At 54.9% G+C, this 23,561-nt stretch overlaps 1 protein-coding gene across 2 annotated transcripts; it reads left to right on the top strand.

Annotated features, from left to right (window-relative positions):
• Positions 1-1,195: 1,195 nt before the first annotated feature.
• UBAC1 (UBA domain containing 1) lies at positions 1,196-22,134 on the top strand. 2 transcript variants are annotated; one of them, XM_025475761.3, is made up of 10 exons: positions 1,196-1,498; positions 5,994-6,114; positions 7,268-7,341; positions 11,038-11,145; positions 12,218-12,320; positions 12,587-12,695; positions 13,321-13,561; positions 16,388-16,474; positions 17,091-17,229; positions 21,517-22,134. In XM_025475761.3, exons 1-10 carry the CDS (start codon positions 1,361-1,363, stop codon positions 21,630-21,632), a joined length of 1,236 nt encoding a protein of 411 aa, XP_025331546.1. In that variant the 5' UTR covers positions 1,196-1,360; the 3' UTR covers positions 21,633-22,134. The 2 variants fall into 2 exon arrangements, with proteins under 2 accessions (XP_025331546.1, XP_025331545.1); XM_025475760.2 differs by lacking the exon at positions 1,196-1,498 and adding an exon at positions 2,202-2,396.
• The last annotated feature ends 1,427 nt before the right edge of the window (positions 22,135-23,561 follow it).

Consider the following 23,561-nt stretch of genomic DNA (forward strand, 5'->3'; position numbering starts at 1 on the left):
GCTGAGATACTGTGTCTTCCTTTCCACACCCTCACTCCACTCCTCGTCCTCAACGCTCCTAGATCACCGGGTCCCATAAGCTCCCCTGTTGCCCCGTCCTTTCTGGCTCTGCTTGCCCAGGTGTTCTTCTGTCCTGTAAGACCATGTCTGCGTAGCTGGCAGCCCTTCCACCCCAGTGCTAGGATGCCTCTCCCTGGGGCCGACCGAATTCCTGTCTCTGGCCTTAATTACTCCTGTGTGCCTGGCGGGTAGTGGAGGGTCTGACTCATGGGGCGATTACTAAACACTGGACTGGACAGTCGAGATTCAGACACTGTCAGAATGATCCTGGGGGGCAGTGGGGCACGTGCACAAAGCAGCATGGGGACAGTAAACACCCAAAGGGGACGGACTTCCAGCCCCTTGAGCTGGGCCGGGGCGTCTCTGCTGGTAAAGGATTTTTGGATGGAGGATGAAAGGAGTGAGCGGCTGCAGATCAAGCACCTGGTCAGGTCTGGCCCCAGGGGCGCTTCCAGACCTGTCAACCTCACAGGAAGCACGTGCAGAGCTCCCCGCTCCCCACCCCCCCCCCCACCCCCACCCAGGCCCAGGTGCCACAGGTGCCGCTGGAGCCTCTGGCACGGGAGGTTCGGGCAAGGTGGGTGGGGGGAACCCGCCTGGCTCACAAGTCCCCCGGTGCTGCTGCCCCGGGGCTAGCGGACAACCCGGAGACATTGCTCCAGAGCATGCTGTCCCAAAGAGGCGCGGTAGCTGCCACGTGTGCGATTGAAACGTTTCCCGTAGGCAGTTCTGTGAGCAGTAAGCAGCAGCAGGGAGCTCAATTTCAATACTCCTTACCGAACCCCGTACACCCAGGCAGTTATTTCAAGATATAATCAATATAAAGACAACATCGAGCATTTGTCATCGCCTCGAACTCTTGGAGATCTGCCGCGTATCTCACACTTGGAGCCCGTCTCCGAACGGACCTCCAAACCCAAGGGCCCGCGTGCCAGCGGACCGAGCAGGGGCGGGATGGAGGCGCAGCAAGAGAACTACAGCTCCCGCCGTGCCCCCGGGCTCTCCCTGTGACGCATTCCGGCGCGGCGGCGGGTGCGCCGAGGCCGCCGGAGAACCACATCTCCCGGCATGCTCCGGTCGCGCTGTGACGCACTTCCGGCGCGGCGAAGGCAGCGCGCCCCCGGCAGCCCGGCGGCGGGAGCCAGGCTACCGCTCGGCCCGCGGCAAGTATCGGGCGGCTGGCCTAGGGGAGCCGGGGCGGGGCGGCGGCGGCCAGCGGGGGAGCGCGCGGGCGGCCTGGCCCCGCCCCGGTGACCTTCACGGCCCGGGCGGCGGGCGCAGGCCCGGCGGCGGCGGCGCGATGTTCGTGCAGGAGGAGAAGATCTTCGCGGGCAAGGTGCTGCGGCTGCACATCTGCGCGTCCGACGGCGCCGAGTGGCTGGAGGAGGCGACCGAGGACACGTCGGTGGAGAAGCTCAAGGAGCGCTGCCTCAAGCACGTAAGGCCGCGCGGCGGCCCCAGGCCGGCCCCTCCGCCCCCCGCCCCCTCCACACGCGCTCCCGGGTCGTGAGCTCCTGCAGCAGCCTGAGGGGTGGGGCAGGCCGGGAAACTGAGGCAGGGGCCGCGAAGGCGCCGCGCGGGCCAGCCTCGTGGCCCTCCAGCAGCTGCGCCGGCCGGCCCTGGGGGCGAGGCCCTGGAGGGCGGGGGATGGGCGCCCGGGGCGCAGAGAGGGGCCTGTCCGCTCAGGCCGGCCGTCCGGGGCTGCCCGCTGGCCTGCTGTCGGGGCCGGGGCCGGGGCCGGGGCCGGGGCCGGGGCGGGCCGCTCGCTCGGCCTCTCGGGGGCGGCCACCGAGCGGGGCGCACTGGCCGGGGCCTGCCCGCTGCCTGGGAGGCCGCCGCCTTTCAGGGTTTATTCGTGGGGAAGGCGCCTCGTTCGGGTAGCTCCGTGGGTTGCTCACTTTTGGAGCTAGTTCCTTGGCTTCATCTCCGGAAACTTTTCAGCCGGGGCGGGGAAGTGGCCCTTGGGACTCTGGCTCCCGAAGGGAACTGCACCTGGCGCGATGCAGTGTTCTTGTCAGCCTTTTAGTGCGGGTTCCACATGCTGAGTTTGGTATTTATACGGCTGACAGGTGTTTTGTTAAAGGAAGCGTCTGCTCCAAGGGTGAACTCCAGGTTACGGTAGTAACTACCCACGGAGATCGTTGGGGCCGTTGAGTATGGTTCTGAGGAGTCGTTGTGTAACCGTCCACTGCAGGCCAAAGAGCGTTCTGGTGGCCAGTGCAAGCCCCCTTCTGGAACGTGCTGGACATCAGGCAGCCACCGCTGTCTTGGACTCACGTCAAGGAGGAGGGGGCTCTGGGCTCACACCCTCAGGCAGGCATGCAGTCCTGTCTTGTGTCAGTGCTTTCCTGAGGTCCCAAACCCCCAGGACAGCACCCAGCCAGCCGGCAGTGGACTCCCTGAGCGTCCAGGCTGTTGGGGGGACCTCTCTGAGCGTCCAGGCTGTTGGGGGCCTCCCGAGTGTCCTGGATGTTGGGGGCCTCCCTGAGCATCTAGGCTGTGAGGGGGCCTCCCTGAGCGTCCAGGCTGTTGGGGGCCTCCCTGAGCGTCCAGGCTGTTGGGGGCCTCCCTGAGCATCTAGGCTGTGAGGGGGCCTCCCTGAGCGTCCAGGCTGTTGGGGGCCTCCCCGAGGGTCCAGGCTGTGAGGGGGACCTCCCTGAGCGTCCAGGCTGTTGGGGGCCTCCCCGAGGGTCCAGGCTGTGAGGGGGACCTCCCTGAGCGTCCAGGCTGTTGGGGGCCTCCCGAGTGTCCTGGATGTTGGGGGCCTCCCTGAGTATCCAGGATGTTGGGGGCCTCCCTGAGCGTCCAGGCTGTGAGGGGGCCTCCCTGAGCGTCCAGGCTGTGAGGGGGCCTCCCTGAGTATCCAGGATGTTGGGGGCCTCCCTGAGCGTCCAGGCTGTGAGGGGGCCTCCCCGAGCGTCCAGGCTGTTGGGGGCCTCCCCGAGCGTCCAGGCTGTGAGGGGGCCTCCCTGAGCGTCCAGGCTGTTGGGGGCCTCCCTGAGCGTCCAGGCTGTTGCGGGCCTCCTTGAGCGTCCAGGCTGTTGCGGGCCTCCTTGAGCATCCAGGCTGTTGGGGGCCTCCTTGAGCGTCCAGGCTGTTGGGGGCCTCCCTGAGCGTCCAGGCTGTTGGGGGCCTCTCTGAGCATCCAGGGTGTTGGGGGGCCTCCCCTAGTGTCCAGGCTGTTAGGGGGGCTCCCCGTGCATCCAGGCTGTTAGAGATACACACCGGTGCTGGTCTAGTGATGTACATTTAAACAAAACAAAACAAAACTGGAGTCCTGTGTCCCCTTCCTGTCTGGCCCATCAAGGACAGAAACTCCTCGAGGGCCCTCGGGGCCTGTGTTTGCATGTCTAGAGCCAGGCTCCCTGCAGGCCCCAAACAAACGTGTGGATTAATGGAATACATGGAGATGGAGTGTCAGTCTGGGACTGCGTGGACATGGCCTGACACCTGCTGAGTCAGGGAGGGAGAAGTCAGGGGGTAAATTGGGATGGCATTTAGCTTAACTCACTCATTTACATAGCTATCATAATATTATTTTATGAAGGGGAGCAGGAAATGAGAACTGTTTGACTGATCCGCAGATGCTTGCTAATGAATTTCAGGAGCTCTTGGGGTTCATTAGGCAGCCAATTTGAATAAGATGCTAATTATTATCTACCTGATATTTATTATTCCAGTCGGGATTGAGGTGTGTCGTTTGGGATTTTTCTGGCACTCTCCTCCTTTAAATTGAGATTTTATTCCACTCTGCAGTCTTTCCAGGTGTGGAGGAGCGGCATAAATCACAGGACCCGAGAGCTGAGTTGTCAGCAAGTATTCCCACGTCTGTGCCTGTGCTTCTGTAGGCAGCCAGAATGCATTAGTTAGGAAAGAGAATTCTCAAGGTGTATACTTGAATGTCACCCTGGAAACCATCCCCTGTATGTCCCGCTACTGCCGGCAGTGAGGCTCACTGCGTGCCCGGGCTTCTGTTCCTCCTCCTTGCTTTGCCCTGGTGCATGCTCGAGCTGGCAGGAATTTTCCCTTCTTCCGCGAAGGGGACAGTGTGGATTTCTTCCGTACCCCCTCCACCCCATTTCCACGGTCCTCTGGGGAGTTTGTTGCTTTATTAATGAGTGGTATTATCTTTATAACTCTTAGAGACATGGATTGTCTCTGTTTATTTTCTCTTTTTGGGTATTATTTATTTTTAAAGATTTTATTTATTCATGAGAGACACACAGAGAGAGGCAGAGACACAGGCAGAGGGAAAAGCAGGCTCCATGCAGGGAGCCAGATGTGGGACTTGATCCCCGGACTCCAGGATCACGCCCTGGGACGAAGGCGGCACTTAACCACAGAGCCACCCAGGGATCCCCTCTTTTTGGGTTTTTATATAAATTGGGATCTTTCATGAAATTGCTGCTGTGTAACGTGGCACCTGTTAATATGGCCGTTCACATTTCTTAGATCATATGACAGTGTGTCTTTGGACGACACATGATATCAAGTGTGAGCGGAACCACCTCCTGGCTCTTCTGGGGAGGAAGCAGGTTCAGGAGGGGTCAGAGCCTCCCTGCCCTGGTGATGGGCTTTGTTGGGGCTGTTTCGCTGCCGTATTTTAGCATGCTCAGAGTGCTTCTGCTGAGAACAAAGACACAGAATGAAGTAATTGTGCACAGTATGGATGACTCATGCTTGCGTTGTGCTCCTGGCACGGTGTTGACATGCTGCAGAGTACAGTTTTTTTTTTTTTTTCAGGAACCATATGAGGATTGTTTTGGAAAATTGTGTTTCATAGACTGTATTCTGAACTTGTCAAATCAACTAGCCTGCAAATTTCAGAATTAGAAGAAGCACACTGAGTAATTCTGGGAGCAGAGCCAGTGTTGAATTTAAGACGATTGACGATTTGCGGGGGGGGGGGGGGGGGGCGGTGTCTGCTGTCATAAAAGGTAGGGAGTGCACCTTCCTGTGGCCTGGATTCCACCTTTGCCCCCTGCAGCCCTGCTAGGTTATGGGGATATGTGGCAACCTTCACGGTCCAGGTGTTGCTGCAAACCCCTCCAGCCTGGACATCAGCATCCCCCACCCCGGAGCCACATTCTGGGGTTTCTGGGCCCTGGCCAGTGAGCTGTAACCACATGCTAGTCAGCCCCCTTGGACTCCCAGGAGGGGCCCTGCCAGCAGCACCTGCAGCTGGCATCTGGGTCTGTGTGGCAGTCGCTTGGGGAGCCAAGGGCTGATTGAAGGCCAGTTGTTCTGCTCATGGGCTTGTGCAGGTGTTGAAGTGCTCAGGCCCCTGTTTCTGGCTCTCTGTGGACTAGCTTCTCTCAGCCCCTTTGTGTATTGGCAAGAGAGGAAAAAGTGGACAGATCATACTTAAGATCTTTAGGTGTTCAGGGAACAGTGGACCTGCTGTTTTCATTTTATAATGAGTCTCTAGATCTCTCTAGACTAAGGAGGCGATTCAGGTTGCCACTAATTACCAGCAGGGTATTTTATGTCAAGCTGTGAACCTATTTCAGGAGTACTTAGTGGGTTGGTGGACAGATCGCTGCCCTAGGGGATCAGGTGTTGTGGTATTTTGTTTGGCTTTCTCCATTCATAGGAATTCTCTGACTCCATTTGTGTTTTATTTATTTTTTAAATATTTATTTGAGAGAGAGAGAGAGAGAGAGAGAGAGAGAGGGCATGAGCAGGGAGGAGGAGCAGAGGGAGAAGCAGGCTTCCCGGTGAGCAGGGGCTCAATCTCAGGACCTTGTGATCACGACCTGAGCCAAGGCAGGTGCTTAACTGACTGAGCCAACCAGATGCCCCTCATCTGTGCTTTAATTTTTTAGCTGGTAACCAGTAAATGCCTAGTGTGGCTTGGGGTGCCAGGTCCTAATATCATTAGTGTGATGATTTATTTTCTATCGTGAAATATATGATTTTTTTTTCCCTACCAGTGTGCCCATGGGAGCTTAGAAGACCCCAAAAGTGTGACCCATCACAAATTGATACATGCTGCTTCAGAGAGGGTGCTGAATGATGCCAAAACAATCTTGGAAGAGAACATCCAAGACCAAGGTAGGGGCCTCACAGGGCAGTGGTGGTAGCCATGGTGCCGCTGGGAGCAGGGGACTGAGAGGCAGAGGTGCCCTTGGCGTCCAAGTGTGTGCTCCAAGCTGGGGCCAAGCAGGGGAAACTGGGTCAGCTAAAATGGTTTTATTCTTCTTTCGTTAAAACAAAGTACGCATTATGGGCTGTTTGTGAAAAACAGCACAAACCGAAATTGGACAAGCAGCATCCATCTGAGAAACCAGATGTGAACTTTATTTTTAATTCTGTTTCAGAGCAAAACCAAGGCCTCCAGAGCTGCTGCAGGCTTTATTTTGGGTTGAAAAGTACAATTATGGCAATTGTTTCAGATGTCCTAGGAAGATACTCTTATTCTGTGCACATCCATTTAGTTGCTTAGAGTTTGTGCCTGGAGGTATTTGGGGGAGAAACCTTTGGTTTTCTCTGTGTCATTCAAAGGATGATTTTAATTCTGGGATTCTCTTAAATCTCTTTTGAAAATATTGTCTACAGGCTTCCATCGAGCATGGAGGTCAGCCCATAGTCAGGTGGGAGCTGGTCAACCTTGCACACATGTCCTTGCCACACACCGGGTATTCAGCTCTGAGGGTTGAGACCAACTCTCCAACCTCAGGAAACTGAGGCCATTGAAATGAGGACATTTTGCAAGATTTCCACCAGTTCTTGGCACGGTTATCAGGGCTGTGCTGTGCGAGCCTACTGGGCCACACCTCTATGGGTGACCTCTATGACCCAAGGCAGGTTCTTGCCGCGCCCCGGAACCTATACATGAGTAGGGACGTGCGGACAGGAAAGCAGGGAAGCAGGGCTTATGTGAGCCCTGGTGTAGGCATTGGGGTGGGAGGAGTGCTCTGCTCCTCTGTCCTTGGGTCTTCTTGCGGCCATTCTTTTCTTTTTTTTCTTAAAGATTTTATTTATTCATGTGAGACACACAGAGAGAGGCAGAGACACAGGCAGAAGGAGAGAAGCAGGCTCCCTTTGGGTAGCCCAATGTGGGACTTGATCCCAGGACTCTGGGATCATGACCTGAGCCGAAGGCAGATGCTCAACCACTGAGCCACCCAGGTGCCCCCTCTCCTGCCCATTCTGCTGTCTTCTGGATGAAAACAATAAGCAGCCTGATAAATGTGTTTTTTTCTAGATGTCTTATTGTTGATAAAGAAGCGTGCACCAACTCCGCTTCCTAAGATGGCTGACGTCTCAGCAGAAGAGAAGGTAAGTTTCAGAGTTTGGAGCTGAGAGTCTTTGTTAGTCTCCCACACTCCAGCCTGTGAGAAAGACACGTTCTGGGTACGAGTTGTTCCTAGATCCAGCAGGGCCCACAGTCCCCACCACGGGGGCTTCCCATGGTGGCCGAGCCCCTCCTGGTTGCTGGTCATGTGGCCAGCACATGGGGGATCCCCCATGCTGTGCTCCCCAGGCTGTCACACCTGCCCCTGTTCCGTCCCTCCTCTCATCGGGCGAGGCCTGCACCCACAGGACAGGGAGGGGGTGGTGGGTGGCACTGAAGGCCCCTCCTGGGAGTGCAGGTGCGTGCATACCTGCTCCCAGGGGCAAAGCAGTGCTGTTTTAAAGGGGCAGCCACACTAATTTCACAGTTTTCCTTTGCTTCTCTCAGGGGGTAGAGTTTCTTATTCATGCTTTGAAATGCTGGGGAGAGTGCTCAGCCTGGAGAAAGCAAGCCAGACTTCTTGTGGGCCCCTGGCTTCTGGCAGGGTGAACTATCTGAGGGCCTCCTCTGGGGCAGGCGTGCAGGAGGAGGCCTTCAGCTTCGCTTGCCCCTCTTATCTGTGGCCACGCCTGGTCAGCAGGCTCACCCCATCTCTAGGAGACAGATCTGGGCCTGCCCCTGCCCCACCCAGAGAACTGCCCATGCAGACTGCAGCTCCCAGGTTACGGTGTTGGCCACGGGTAACCAGTGTAGATGATGACATTCCCACTGCCCCAGCAGCTCCAGGTGCCTCACAGCCCATGTGGACCTCACTTGGCAGGTCACCTTTTATGTGCATGTATTTGCAGAATGAAACATTGTAAGATGTTAATGTCTATTTTTGTAAATTAATATTAATTTTAAGTGAAAATAACAGACATTTATGAAGTCAAATAACATATCTCAATAAAAGCATCTTCCTCCCTCCTGTGTCAAGCACCCTAAAGGTGACCTCTGGTAGCTCTTTCGACCATTCCTTCAGGAATTCTCTTCCTGATTTCCAAACCACACCCAGAATTGGCTATTTCTTAGAATATCAGTTTTAGATTCCCTGGCTCCTTGATGTTCGGAGAGTTAGATCTGAACACTGGTTGACTATCTAGGGTTTCCCCCATGGTAGCATGCATGCCCTGTTTTCTATCAGGAGTGAGGAGTACTGAGTGAGGGGTACTGAGGGTATCTGTCCTTTCTCATACAACTTCGTTTCCCCTGGAGTCGATGAATGCCTTGTCCTTTGGTTTTCTATAGGCTTATCACTAATTTTTTCAAGTTCTTTGCCAGGATTAATAAATCCTTCTGAAAGCACGGTCACGTGTATGAGGCCGTCTGCCAGTCCCTGCCATCCTGGAGACCTCCCCCCAGCTCCTTATGGCCACATCTCTCTGCCTCAGTTGCCTCCAGGCCTGTCTTGCAGCCTGGGCCTTCCCACCTCACTCCTGTGTTAGAGCTTCTGAGTCTCTTGTATCTGTGCACTTCCTGTTGCCACCTGTCACGTTACCACAGATGCATCAGCCTCAGACCGCACGCAGCTCCTAGGTCTATAGGTCAGCCGTTGGGATGGGCTCAGTTGGGCCCTACGCTTAGGCTCTGGGGTTCAAATCCAGGTGCGGCTAAACTGTGTTCCTCCATGGAGGCTCTGGGGAGGGGTCCGTGTTGCATTCCTTCAGGCGGTTGGCAGTTGCTACTGCCAAGGGTCCCAGGTCCCGTTGCCTTGCTCTGTCAGCCGAGGCACTTTCAGCACATGGTCCCCTGCATCTGCAGAGCCAACAACAGAATTTCTCATGTGTTGAATCTCTAGTCAGAAAAAGCCCTGTCCTTTCTCATGGCTTGCTTGCTTAGGTCAAGCCTACCAAGGAGGGTCATTTCCTTAAAGTTGGCTGTGCCACAGCATGACCTTACCCCCAGGGTGCAGCTGTCCTGCTCATGGGTTCTGGGATTGTGCAAGTGTGATGGCAGGACTTAGGGCCATCTTTGAATTCTGCCTGCAGAATCTAGTACCTTGCTGTTGACTTGTTCCCTTGGTCTGGTGCAGCCTGGCTTCTAGCATCTAGAAAGGGAAGGGAATCTTGAGGCCGTGCACTGCAGCACTGAGTGGCTGTCAGTGAGCACCAGCTGTGTGTGTGCACATGGGAGTGTCGGTCTCCGTCTCCAGGTGTCCATGTGGCTGGTGCTGGTCAGCCCTGACTCATCTTTTGTGTGTGCTCTGCCCCCCTTCCTCCCTCCCTCCAGGGTCTTCCAGCATCTTGGGGATTTCATGATTTCCATGGATGTAGGTCTTTCCCCTCTGCTGTGCCTGGCACGTGGAGTCTGGAGAGGTGTGTTTTTATTCTGGAGGTTTTTCTGGATTGTTTTTGGAGAATGTTCTCTCTACGTGTTCTCTTCCCTCTTTCTGGAGTTCCTGTTGGATGCCGGACCTGCCTTCAGGGAGGTTTCCCGGACATTATCCTCTAACTATGCTCTGGACTGTTATCTGGCTGAGATATTTTACATTTCCCAGTGGGGACTTGTCCTCCAATGATGGTAGCATCCTGCTGTGGTCCTCTGAAGGTTTTCTGCTGTGAAATCTTTTTTTTTTTTCTTTCTTTTCTTTTTTTTTTTTTTTGGAAATCCTTTTCCTTCTCTCTTTCATGCTTCTTTATTTTTCCCATTCTCATTTTAGTCTCTGTCTCTCATGTTGCAGGCTTTCCCACATACCTGGCTCTCTTTGGCAGCTTTTTTAATAGGAGGCATGGGGGGCTCACTAGCTGCTCAGTGGGACATGCCTGCCGCTGGGCTTCCCTGTGGGGCAGACCCAGCCTCTGCTCTCCCCCTCCTCACAGTGGTGTGTCTCCTGCCCAGTGTCCTTGAAGCCGGCAGTGGCCGGGCCGGGGGTGGGGGGGGGAAGGGGGGTGGTGGTGCTGGGTCTTGTCAAGGATTAACCTGGTGCCTCCTTTTCCTGCAGCAGAGCCCAGGCTCCCATCTCCCCAAATCTGCTCCCCCTGGGTGGCTGCTGGCTGCACAGGGTGATGATGGAGTGCTGTTTTTGGCTCCAGCTGCTCACTGCCAACCTGGCACGCTTTCTTCGGGCTCTGGTGTCAGCCTGGAGTTGGCCTGGCCTTGTTCCTGGTTGGGCTTCTGCTCTGTGGTCTTTGCTAACCACCCCCCCTCCCCTTTCTGTTTTCTATCTTGGAAGAATGGTCTCCATCTCCCATCCTCTTGACCGTCTAACATGGATGTGCTGTTGTGGCAGGGTTTCCGGGAGCAGCTGGGGTGAGTGTGCATTCCTGCTCCCCTGTACAGCCCAGCTCATGTGGGACAGTCTCTCTGTAGCCACAGGGACCGTGTCTGTCTTCTCTGCTGCCCTGCCACCCTCTGGTTATGACAGGCATGAATTGTGTCTCCAGTGAACATGTCTTCTGTCCCCAGAGGTGTGCACAGAACCTGCAGGGACCCTCTGCTGCCCACGGAGAGTGATTCTTTCCATATTCGTTTCTGACTTTATTTTTTTTTTAAGATTTTATTTATTAGACAGAGGGAGAGAGCACACAGCAGGGGGAGCGGCAGAGGGAGAGGAAGTGCCAGGCTCTCTGCTGAGCAGGGAGCCCGATGCAGGACTTGATCCCAGGACCCAGAGATCACGACCTGAGCTAAAGGCAGACTCTCCACCAACAGAGCCCCTCAGGTGCCCCCATTTCTGACTTTCTAATTACTTTTCTGTGTAGAAAAAACAAGACCAGAAAGCCCCAGATAGAGATGCTATCTTCCGAGCAACTGCCAACTTGCCATCCTACAACATGGACCGGGCTGAGGTCCAGACCAACATCAGAGACGTGAGTGCTTGTTGTGGCCGCACTGCATGCTCATTACACCTGCTTGGGGCCACACAGGCTCTTGATGGTACTTGGGGAAGTGGGAGGAAAGGGCTGACAGGAGCTCTGTGTACATTTTTGTAACTTCTCCATAAACCTAGAATTATCTCAAAACAAAAAATTTAAAAAGACATCGGAAGGCAGAACTGAAAAGACAGATCCTACTGGGAGAATATCAGAATTTTGCTCTAATTTTGGCAAAATCTTATAGATAGAATCTGGACTTTGGGTCCAGATTTTGGATTTTTGGATTTTGGATTGGAAAGTTCTAAGTTAAAAAAGCAGAGTGTGTCCAGTATCCTGTGGACTGGCCCAGAACTTGGGGTACATCCACATTGTGCAGGACTGGGACAGCGTGGCTACCTAATCTGAGAGGGCCACCCCGAGCACTGCTCTTAGCAGCAAAGAGTTCCTTATTGACCAGGGCGTCCAGCTCTGAAACTCATCCCTGGTTCACATGTGGCTTTGCCCCATGCAGTGTCTCACATCGTATCAGAATCCTGTGTGGGGGGAAGAGGAGCGGCTAACCAGTCTTGCCCATGGGACCGGGGGACCAGTCCATAGGGGTTTCTGATTGCATTCCCAGCAGCCTTCTTCCTTGTTAGGGGCCAGTTAGCTGCAGCCGACGCTGCTGTGCCAGCCAGCCTCTGGCCAGGTGAGATTTGGAGGCCCGGGTCTGGGAAGCCCATCCAATCAGGTTGATCTCTTTTGCTTATGTAGCAGGCTGGCACTTTCTGTGCTGGGCTAAGGCCTGAACAATGTCTCCAGATGTTTCTCGGTGTTGCCAGCTAAGAAGGCATGTGCACAGCCCATTTGTGCCAGCGAGGCCTTTCCTCCCCGCCAGGCGCAGAGCTCTCCTGCCGCTCTGTGGTCTCACTTCCTTCTTTCTCTGTTGGTCTCCACATTCTGGAACCAATAGTGGCATAGTTTGGACTCACAGATATGGAGCTGTAGGGCCCAGGAGTGTGATTATACACCTAGGTAGGTCTCTTGGGCACTTGGAGAAGGAAGAGCCTTTTTTCTTTCCCTGCAGTTCCAGACAGAACTCCGGAGAATCCTGGTGTCTCTCATTGAGGTGGCTCAGAAGTTGTTAGCGCTGAACCCAGATGCCGTTGAATTGTTCAAGAAGGCAAATGGTACGAGCAGGCTCCAGGTTGACTGGGTCCTGTGTCCAGACTCCACTGCTTGCCTGGCCTCAGAGGCTGTATCAGTGGCCCACGGGCCCAGCGTCAGTCCTTTCTGTGGATGTGGACTCCTGTTCAGCATGCCGGGTGAAGGTTCTGTGTAGATTTGCTGAAGTTTAGGGAGTTTGGCACACAGGTGGGGTCCTTGGGCTCCATGGTGGGGGGGTAGCCCTCACGCTGGCCTGGCCCTCACAGGTGGCCCTGTCTCTTGCCCTCAGCGATGCTGGACGAGGAGGAGGATGGGAGAGTGGACGAGGCTGCCCTGCGGCAACTCACGGAGATGGGCTTCCCGGAGAGCAGGGCCGCCAAGGCCCTCCGGCTGAATCAGTACGTCTGGGCCACTTCCTCCCCTTGGTGCTGATGCTTGGCAGCCCCCCCAGGGTGATGTCCTTGGTCTCCTACTTTTAGATTGAACCATTTTTAATAGAGACTTTAAACATACGTCCCAGAAGTAGCTGGGACATCTCGAAGTGTCTTAAGACAGTGGAGACGGACTGGCCTTTGCTCGAAATGTGCTGGGGGCAGGCTGTCCTGTGGGTCCTCCCTGGGCTGTCATGTGCAAGCACCATGTTGAAGCCTGTGCCTGGCAGGGACATGGTGGCTGAAGGTGTGTGCAGTGTCCCCCTCAGCAGCCTCTCGTGCTTGCCTGGCCGAAGCCACTTGCTTCTGCATCTGCACTTATACCCAACATAAGTGACTTCTGACCCAGAAGACGGTCCATGCGCTGTGCTGCTCTTTGCCATGGAGCTAGGCCCTTAACATATACCTCACAGGCGGGTTCCCCATGCTCTGACCAGGGTCTTGGGGCGGTTTGGGGCAGGGCCTGGAGCTTCAGACCCTTCTGTACTGAGATTCTCACGATGAGGGGCACCAGAGAGGCTGTCCCTGGGGCTGTCAAGGAGGCCCTCTAACCGGCTGGGGGTGCTGGAAGGAGTCTCCCGTTGCCTTTCAGCATGTCGGTACCTCAGGCCATGGAGTGGTTAATAGAGCACGCGGAAGACCCGACCATTGACTCGCCTCTTCCGGGCCAGGCCTCACCGGGAGGGGCGCGGGCTGAGGCCGCTCCTGAGGCCGCTCCCGAGGCTGCCCCCGAGGCTGCAGGGACTAGCACGGAAGATGAGGAGCCCAGAGATGAGCTAACGGAGATCTTCAAGAAGATCCGGAGGAAAAGGGAGTTTCGACCTGATGCTCGGGTATGTGTTCTGCAGCCCTGGGGCAGCCGGGTGGGGTTGTGGTTTCTCTGTGGCGCTACACCAAGTGGAAGGAGCTAGAACCAGCCCTGGCCCTGGAGAGAGTAAAGCTGGGTGAGGGGCTTACAGACTGGCCCACATTCAGTTTTAAGTTGTCCTCACAGATCCAGGTGGCTGTTTTTCCTCCGAATAATTGGCTGACATATTTGCCATCTCCTGAAAACTCCTAGTAGGATGCCGGCCACATTGCCACACTGTTGGCGAGCCGTGGGCATGGGTGGAGACACCCTAGAGATCGGGAGATAGGGTGCACAGGATTGCCTGTGCGTGGGGAGGCTGGTCAGGCTCTGGCCATCTGGTGACCGTGGTGTCTGCAGCATCCGGGGACCTGGGGTTGGCCAGCTCTGGCTGTGTTTGGGTGGCTGACATTGCTGTACCATATCTGGTTGCCCCTTTTCCATTACTTCACTCCTGATGCTTCCGTGGCTGCGTGTTCTCCACTGTTCTGTTCTTCTCCTAGACTCCTGGTTTCCTCTTCGATGTTTTCTCTGTTCTGAGCCTGCGGTTTTCTTTCAGGTTATAGATCAGTGAGCTCTAGGCGTTAGACCTGAGTCCACCCGGTCTTGTGATTCTGCTTGGGGCACAGTGCTGTCAGAGTGGCTCACTGTAGACTTGTGTTTCTGTGGGAATCCCATGTGGCTGGGCTGTGGGATGCCTGCTGTGGGTGATTCTGAGGCCGTTTCCATGGGCTGAGTGGCATGTCCCTCTGGGGCCAGGTTTCCCATTAATCACACAGGCAGGACTCCTAGGCCACACGCGTAGTATAAGCCATGGCTTTGGGGTTGGCGCTTCCCTGCACAGGGGCCAGTGCTCCTCTAGCTCCTCTTCCCTCTGGGGGTGTACACCCTTGGCAGGGTCCTGCTTCTGAGCTCCAGGTCCTCATCTCATAGGGACCCAAGGCCCACATCCTGTCTGGGTGTGGCCGCTAGACCCCAGCCCGTAGGCCCTGCTGGTGGCTGCTGCTCCCTCCCAGGGCACACCATTTGTCAGGCCAAGTTGCTGTTCCTTGCTCTCTGGTGAGCTCAGCAGTGCCATCTGGAAGTGTCCTGCTTAGCGGTACCTGCTGGGTCCTGGGCTTCCCAACTGAGGGTGCTCCCATGTCGTCATCAGCCCTGTCACCACCTCGGTGGTGTCCATGTGCTCTCTTCGCAGACATGCACTCAGGCCGGGCCTTACACCGTGGCCTCTTTGTGGTACAGGTTCTGTGACGATTGTTATGGAAGGCTGTTGAGGCTGGGCCAGTGTGGCACACTCTCCCACTCTTTGGTCCTACACCGTTGGAGAGAAGAGTCCATAAGGACTGGAGTGTTAGTGTGGCTCCCGGGAAGCCTGGATCGGAGAGCAGGGCTTGCACTTGAGACAACAGACTTTGCTGTTATCCCCACCCCCAACACCTGCACCCCCATGCCAGTGCCTGCTGTGGGCGGGCAGCGAAGTGCAGTGGGCAGGGCAGTGAGTGCGCAGACTCCTGGCAGGATAGTGCGGGTGCATCCTTGCGGTCACTGTGCAGAAGTCCTGGGGCATCGCTTCCCCAGGCTGAGGTAGAAGTGAGTGACACAAGAGGCTAGTTTTTACTGATGTTCATGGAAAGACCACCCTATCCTTGGATTTAGTGGGAGGTTCTGGACTTTTTCTGTGACTTAGAGGTCAGGCTCTGGTGTGGTGGGTCCTCCCGACATTCATGGGTGGAGCCCCCAGCCCTGGGGTTACAAGCCGGTTCAGGAAAGCACGTGACATGGGTCGTAGTAGAAATGCTGCCTTGTGAGCTCACCGAACCCCGTTTGGCTCCAGTGAAGCGTCTGTCCTGACTGCCACCTGCCGCTGACTTCCTTCCTGCCGAGTGCTCCTTGGGACGTCCAGTTCAGGCTGAGCAGGGCCGCAGGGGTGTGGGCCCGGGGGCTCTGCGGGTCACTGCCAGCACTGACCCTTAGGCGCCTCAAAGAAGTAGAGCAGTTCAGCAGGCAGGCAGGAAGAAGACAGGCACCTTTGATCTTTTTTTTTTTTTTTTTTTTTTCAAGAGGAACCCTTTTAAAGATTATATAAGTCAAGAGTAGGGGTGCCTGTCTGGGTGGCTCAGGCAATTAAGCATTTCCCTTCAGCTCAGGATCTTGGGATCGAGTCCTGCATGGGGCTCCCTGCTCAGCAAAGAGTCAGCTTCTCCCCCTCCCCTTGCCCCTTCCCCACTTGTACTCATTCTTTCTCAAGTGAATAATAAAAAGATTAAAAAAAATAAAGAGTAAGGTAAGGTGAAGGATGTATCATCTTATATGATTTTTGTACTGAAGATGTACGTTTCCCCCACCCCCAAAACATTGAACATTGGGTCATTCCTCCCTCCAAGAATCATTACATGTTCATTATGCTCAGGTGTTCATACCTTTCCTTCTGGGTCACGAGACCGTCCACAACGAGCTCACATGTGGTTGTGGAGACCGTGTTGTCCAAACATGGGAACCAACCTCAAAGGTTCTGATGTTGGTGTGACCTGCCCGTGGCACATTGGTAAGCGAGCATCTGAGCGTGGGTCTGGCTGCATGGATGCGGCCAGGCCCTGGCTATGTCCCTCTGCTGCTCAGGAGACTCAAAGCAATTTGGTGCAGCTGTAGGGGAGCAGAACTGGGCGACAGGATGTCCTGTGCTGACCTCTCAGCCCCCTACTGGGATGTTGCGGTGTGCAGGATGCGCCTGGCTCCAAAGCTGTGCTGCTCCAGGGTGTGCAGGGCGTTCTCAGCCAGCACAGCCCTGAGTGCTCTGTGGCTTCTCCTTCAGGCTGTCATTTCCCTGATGGAGATGGGCTTCGATGAGAAGGAAGTGATAGACGCCCTCAGAGTGAACAACAACCAGCAGAATGCCGCCGTGAGTACCAGGCCACAGTCCGTGGGCCCGTGAGGCTCTCCTCCCTCGCCAGCATGACCTGCACCAGGATAGTCTGTGTGTTTGGCTCTTTTCTCACATGGCCCATTGGTTTGCTTTTCAAGTGAAACAAGGACAGATGGTCCAATGGTATCAAATGTTTTATAAGTCCTTTGTCTTTCTAAGAAAGTCCGTTTGGTGGGCGAGTGTGTGATGTGTTTACGGACTTGGTTGAACTACCCCGGAGACAGATCCCATTCCATGGACACATGCCCTGCGGATGGACAGCTGCCCAGGAGGGTGTGGTGGTGGGCTGCGGGGTGCTGCACCACGGGGACACAGCGCCACAGCTGGGCCTCCACTGGCTGCGGGCTTCCTGGGGATGCAGCCTGGGGCTTCCAAGCATTTCTTCACTCTCCTTCTGATACTCTGGATGGGTTCTACCTCACCCGCGTTCAGTGAGCGGCAAGAAGTCAGCCGCTTGCCTGAACCGTGTAGCCGGGGTCTGCTAGATGGGTGTCACTCCTCCCTGATGTCCACATCCCTAGTCTGGGCCCCACCCCGGGAGCAGCCCTGGAGACTGGGGCTGTGACTCAGTGTGTGGCTCTTGCGTTTGCAGTGTGAGTGGCTGCTGGGAGACCGGAAGCCCTCCCCCGAGGAGCTGGACAAAGGCATCGACCCTGATAGCCCTCTCTTTCAAGCCATCCTGGATAACCCGGTGGTGCAGCTGGGCCTGACCAACCCGAAAACATTACTAGGTACATGGGGTTCCCCAGGGGCAGGCCCCATGGCCGTCACTGAGCGATGGCTCCTCCGCCCAGTGGGGTTACCGCCACCATCCGTGACTCCTGCCTGAGTCACCGTGGGGTGACTGGCTCTGCCCGCACTGTGGCGGCCTCCGGCTCCGGACGAGCTCTGGAACCAGAGTGGCTGGTCCAGGTCTGGGAGGGTGTGGGTGGCCCGCAGCAGGCCAGCATGGTGTGGGCCGCAGGTGTTTGCTTGCTCTTCCTGTTGGGAGGGATTTCTTTGGCCCCACATGGTCTTGAAACAACATGTCTACAGAAGTGTGAATGATTTTTGTAACTTTTGTAACAGTAAGACTGATGATAGCTACCTTCACCTTCCAAAGGTGGTATTAAAGCCTGGAGCGTTCCCGGCCCTGCTGGTCTTCCGGGCGCCTGCCCTGCTGTGCTGCTGTCCTCACAGCCTAGGGAGCGAGCCTTGTCGTTGTTTGGGCTCCTGGGAGCTGCTGCCCCTCATATCTGTCCCCTGAGCCCTGTTACCTCGTGCTTCCCATGATGTGTGTCCGCTGCATGTGTGGCGGTACCCGTGTCGGGGCATGCCACTTTGGTGCTCTGCTGTCCCCGGGCTGTGCCTGTGGGGCAGGCATGTGCAGGTGGGGCTGCAGGGATGCACCAGGCCTGCAGCCACCTGCGTAGCCCCCGTGGCTCCCTAGGGTGCCTGTTGAGGGCGCCTGCCTCCCAGGTCGGCACAAGTGTTTGCAAGCTCAGCCCTGCCCCTTCCGGAAGCTTCAGCTACACCAGGACCTCAGCTCTGAAAGGCCTCTTTTGGTCTCTTTTTCTTTGGATTACTTTTGTTAGTTATCACGTGTGCCGGATGCTGATCCTTTGTCAGTTTATTTGTGTTCTGAATATCATTTTCCCATTTCTGGTGTTTTGCTGACTCACTGTGATATGTCTTAATGTAGCTGAAAGTGTGACGTGTTTCATTGGTGATGTGAATCCACCTGAGAATACCCTCGAAGCCCAAGGCGAGGAACACATCCTCCTTTGTTTTTTTTTTTTTTTTTTTTTTTTTTTTTTTTTTTTTTTTTTTCATTTATTTATGATAGTCACACAGAGAGAGAGAGAGGCAGAGACACAGGCAGAGGGAGAAGCAGGCTCCATGCACCGGGAGCCTGATGTGGGATTCGATCCTGGGTCTCCAGGATCGCGCCCTGGGCCAAAGGCAGGCGCTAAACCGCTGCGCCACCCAGGGATCCCTCCTCCTTTGTTTCTAGAAGTGTCGTCCCTTTTGCTTTCCTCATCGATGTCGATAGCCTACCCAGGAGTGTGTGTAGTGCAGGATAGGGAGCCAGCCTTTCTCTTGGTCCGCAGGTTCCAGGCTTTGGTGGCGTGCGTGTGTGTGTGTGTGTGTGTGTGTGTGTGTATCTACCTTCTCTGTGCGGGGTGCGTGGGCCCCTCACTCGGCACCCCACTCTTCTGTTGCCTGGGGGCCTGACAGGGGCAAGAAACATTCTGCCTTGGGTAGGTCCACAGCCTCTTCTGAAGGGTTTTCCATTAGTGTTTGCCCAAGGCCACTCTCTGCTGTCGGCTTTCTTGTCTTTTCTGCAAGACATGCTTGGTTAGGTGGAGGGAGTGCCATCACGAAGACATGCATTTTTACTGAATGACTTTCCCCATTTTCTGGATGGCCTAGTGGTGTCACATTTGCACACGTGGAGACTTTTCCTCACATTTCTGAAATGAGGCAGGCAGGGCACGTGCCAACCAGGCAGCGCCTGGTGGGGCTCTGGCCCACGGAGGCGCTGGGGGCCACGGATCTTGGGCTGGGGCACTCTGCCTGCCCCCCACCATGTGGGGCTCAGCTTTGTGCACACACCTTTCTGATGGGGGTGTTGAAGGTGAGCTTTATCCCTCAGATGAAACAGAATGGTCGGCATAGGTGACCTGGGCCGCGGAGGGAGTGCAGAAGCCAGCCCATCTCCAACGGCCCCATCCCGTTGCCAGTTTCCTTTGGATGGTGTGGCCTGTGCACTTCCCACTGTATTCCACTTCCTGCTGGGACATCACCTGGGATGTGTTCTCCTGGCCTGGCTGTTTGTTTTTGAGGTTTATTCATCTTAGAGAGACGCTGAGTGTGTGTGTGTGTGAGGAGGGGCAGAGGGAGAGGGAGAGTCCCAGGCAGACTCCCCGCTGAGCCAGGTTCCATCCCATGACCCCGAGGTCCTGACCAGAGCCACAGACTGTGCCCCCGGTGCCCCTCGGCCTTGCTGTTCCAAACAGGAGAGTTTAGTGGGTGCAGGTCTTTTACCCTGTATGGAGGCCATGGGTCGTGAAGCACACGCTCTCCCCCCAACTCAAGGCACCCAGGTCACTTTTCCTCTGGTGGCCTTGGGCCGAGCACTGTGAGTGCCCTCTGTGTGCTTCCTGCTTCGGGCACAGCTGGCCTCCCTGAGGACATGCCCCCCACCTGCTCCGAGCACTGGCCTCCCCTCCCTCCCCCTATCACCTGCATTGCTTGTGCTGGCTGCTGGCATCTCGTCCCCATGCAGCCTTGCACGTCTGCTGCCTGCTTCGGACGCGAACTCAATCCTATGGCTCCTCGTGTGTCAACACCTGTCCTTCGTCACATGTGCAAACTATTTGCCCTTCGGTTCTTTCTGAAATTCACAAGTTTAAGTCCTGCAGAAGATTGTCCTCCCCCAGATAGACACCCTCCCATGTGGCATTTCACGGGCAGCCACTTCAGGTTCTGTTTGGCCCTTTCCTCCTAGAGCCGCTCCCTTTATGCCAGGAGGAGATGGACATGTGCCTTGTCCTCACTGAGCCCCCACGCTACCCAGACCTGCCGTTCTCCCTAGTTCTTCTGGGGTCTCTGACTGCTATTTATACCTGGTTTTTGGAGGGTTTTGATCGGGATATACCCAGTGATTGTTTTAAGGGCTGGGAGAGCTGTCAGTCCTATATGAGGAGTCCCTCTTTCTTGCTAAGCCACCATCCCAGGTGACCCCACAGAGCTGCTGAGGCCCGAACACACAGGGCATCTGGGCTGTGGTGGCTCTGGGCGGGCTCCGTGCTTGCTGCTGGGCAGGGGTTGCTAGAGGACGGACTTCCCAGCTGCCCCAGCCCTGTGTCCGGGGAACTCACCAGGCTGGGGCTTGAGTTGTAGAACGTTTTGCTAGGAGATACCAGTGTTTCCAGAGGAAGCGGTTTTGTACAACTGTGTAGACAGGGATCCCTGGGTGGCGCAGCGGTTTGGCGCCTGTCTTTGGCCCAGGGCGTGATCCTGAAGACCCGGGATCGAATCCCACGTCGGGCTCCCAGTGCATGGAGCCTGCTTCTCCCTCTGCCTATGTCTCTGCCTCTCTCTCTCTCTCTGTGACTATCATAAATAAATAAAAATTAAAAAAAAAAAAAAGAAAAAAAAACTGTGTAGACAATTTGTTTTCATGTTGTGAACTGCTCAGTTACATTTTTATCTTTTGTTTTATTATTTATTAAGATTTTACTTTTAAGTCGTCTCTATGCCAGGTGTGGGGGTCGGACTTATGACCCCAGGATCGCGTTTCGCCTGCTCCAACGACTGAGCCGGCCAGGTGCCCCTCAGTTACGTTATGTTATGTTATGTTATGTTATGTTATGTTATGTTATGTTATGTTATTTATTTATTTATTTATTTATAATTTTTTTTTAAAAGATTTTATTTATTTATTCATGAGAGACACAGAGAGAGGGGCAGAGACACAGGCAGAAGGAGAAGCAGGCTCCATGCAGGGAGCCTGATGTGGGACTCGATATTGGGACTCGGGGGGCATGCCTTGAGCCAAAGGCAGATGCTCAACTGCTGCACCACCGAGGCGCCCCTTGTTATGTTTTTTAAAGTTATTTCCTTAAGACTGAACATTCTGGTTTTCCCAGGCAGATATTGTTAAATTTGCAGCAATGTCTTTCTGTCTTTTCTGCGTCTGGTGATTTTGCCAGGGTGGGATTGGAAGCGGAATTACTGACTCATAGGCTGTGACTATTTTTAAGATTGCTGATAGCCGTTGCCAAATCGCTTTCCAGAATTGGTGTGCCAGCGAGCACACAGGCCACCACCACGTGCTCAGGGTGGGGGACACGGTCTTCTGACTGCGGGTGCGCTGCTGTGCCAGCAGATCAGTGCTGCTGGGGGGTCGTTGAGGGATTTCTGCGTGGTCCCTGGTGACGTGAGGCTCGCCCTCTTAGGAAGGAGCCATCGCTGCCGGCTTCCTGTGTGTGGGGAGCTGTCTGTTAGCCGACCTTGCTCTGTTTTCCTCACAGCATTTGAAGACATGCTTGAAAACCCCCTGAACAGCACCCAGTGGATGAATGACCCAGAGACGGGGCCGGTCATGCTACAGATCTCCAGGATCTTCCAGACCCTGAACCGCACATAGGTGGGGTGGCTGCTCCGCTGTGCTGCCCTAGCACCTGTCCCAGGAGTTGGGGACGGATCCAGACAAGGAGTCCTCTTCCTGTCCCCCAGCCCGTCGCAGAAGAACATGGAGACCCCTGGGTGCTGTGGGCTGAGTGGGGGGCAGGGTGGGGCTGGAGGGGCCTTGCTTGCTAGACCTCGCCCTCCATGCCGCCCTGGGTTGTCGGGGCACAGGGGGTCTTCTCACGCTTTGATCTTCTGCTTAAAAACTTGTGTGATGGCAGTGTGCACGGCCGCATCCAACCTCTGACAGTGTTTACAGACGTGGTGGCCGCTCCAGGAGGGGTCACCTCCCTCCACAGTGTCCCTCTGGGCTCTGGAAACGCTCCTTGACCCAACCCGTAGGCGCTGCTTGTTACTTGGAAGAAGGCATGTTTCAACCCAAAGTGTTAAGGTCCGTACTAACTTAAGTAGAGGAACTCACAGATGATTTTTCTTTAATAAATAAATCCCCTTTTTCCTATTGTCTGTCTTAGTATTATTTTAGTGCCAGAGAAGAACCCATTTGCGTTCTTGATACTTGCCACTCTCCCTGGGCACATTGGCTGTTGTGCACACCCAGTCTGTGGGCAGAGACCACGTTCCGAGCTGAGGGGGCTTGGGAGTGGTGGGTCAGGAGAGCGCCCCCAGGCCTCCCTAGTGGAACCGGGGTGCCAGCGGGGTGGCCTCTACCATCATTTCCTCTTTAAACATTACTTGTGGGGCGCCAGAGTGGCCCAGTCGGTTGAGCTCCGGCTCCTGATTTTGTCTCAGGTCATGATCTCATGGGTCATGATCTCGGGGTCCCAGGATGGAGCCCTGCCATCCCACATCATCGGCTCCACGCTTAGTGGGAAGTCTGCCTGAATTCTCTCTCCCCCTGCCTCCTCCCACTTAGGTTCTCTTGGGCTCTTGCTTTAAAATAATAAGTAAATCTTTAAAAAAAGAAAAACGTTACTTGTGTTGCAAAAATGAGAAAATGGGTTACAGCTTTCCTTTTTTTTTTTTTCCCAACTCTGCTTGTTATTTGTTGCTTGAAGAAGTTCTTAGAGGCTTTCCTGAACTTCCCTCCTGAAGTAGCCCCACCTACCTGTGCCAGAGGTAGACATGCTTGAAAAACCCCTGAACAGCACCCAGTGGGTGGCACTGGGTATGCTCAGCTGTTGCCTCATGGGCAAGTGCAAGTTGGGGGCCACCTTACTGCAGGGAGCCTTGGCTCAGCTCCTTCCCCTGTTAGCTCAGCACAGTGTGTTAAGGAAATGTTTCTTTCCATTGATCTGGGTTTTTTTCATTGTTCTTTAGATTCAGACTTAAAACTTCTGGATGGAAATAATAAAAGTAATTGTTAGAGGTCATGAATCTCACGTCTTCTGAGCCTCATGTTAAGACCATCTCAATGGTTCCTGAAGCTGTAAATGGTCCAGAGCACCAGAGATCTGCTTTGCACTCTTACTAGGGTTAGTGTTGTGTCCTTTTTTTTTTTTTTTAATATATATAAGATTTTATATTACTTGTTCATGAGAGACACAGAGTGAGGTAGAGACACAGGCAGAGGGAGAAGCAGGCTTCCTGCAGGGAGCCCAATGTGGGACTCAATCCCAGGACCCCAGGGTTACGCCTTGAGCTGAAGGCAGATGCTCAACTGCTGAGCCACTCAGGCGTCCGTAGTGTCGTGTCTTTAGAATAGCCACCTGCAAATGGTTCTTAGACTTTGTGTCCTTGTTTTTCTTTGCTGCTCTGCCTTGTGGAACTGCTCCAGTAACAGCTAGGGGCTGGCTGGGGGCCCAGCTCTCTGTGCCCCTGATGCTTGCAGCCCAGCATGAAACACTGTGTTTCTCAGACTCCCCAGAGAAGCCAGGTTCCTGGTCAGGAACTGACCTGTGGCAGCTTCACTGGGGCGTCAGGCTCAGCA

This window comes from Canis lupus, chromosome 9, assembly GCF_003254725.2.
Source record: "Canis lupus dingo isolate Sandy chromosome 9, ASM325472v2, whole genome shotgun sequence".
NCBI classification, from domain to species: Eukaryota; Metazoa; Chordata; class Mammalia; order Carnivora; family Canidae; genus Canis; species Canis lupus.

Excerpts from the sequence above, each read along its gene's own strand:
- UBAC1 (XM_025475760.2), top strand. The coding sequence starts at position 2,217 with ATGGTTCTGAGGAGTCGTTGTGTAACCGTCCACTGCAGGCCAAAGAGC. Across the intron at positions 6,115-7,267 it reads AGAGAACATCCAAGACCAAG|ATGTCTTATTGTTGATAAAG; the intron begins GTAGGGGCCTCA and ends GTTTTTTTCTAG. Across the intron at positions 7,342-11,037 it reads ACGTCTCAGCAGAAGAGAAG|AAAAAACAAGACCAGAAAGC; the intron begins GTAAGTTTCAGA and ends TTTTCTGTGTAG.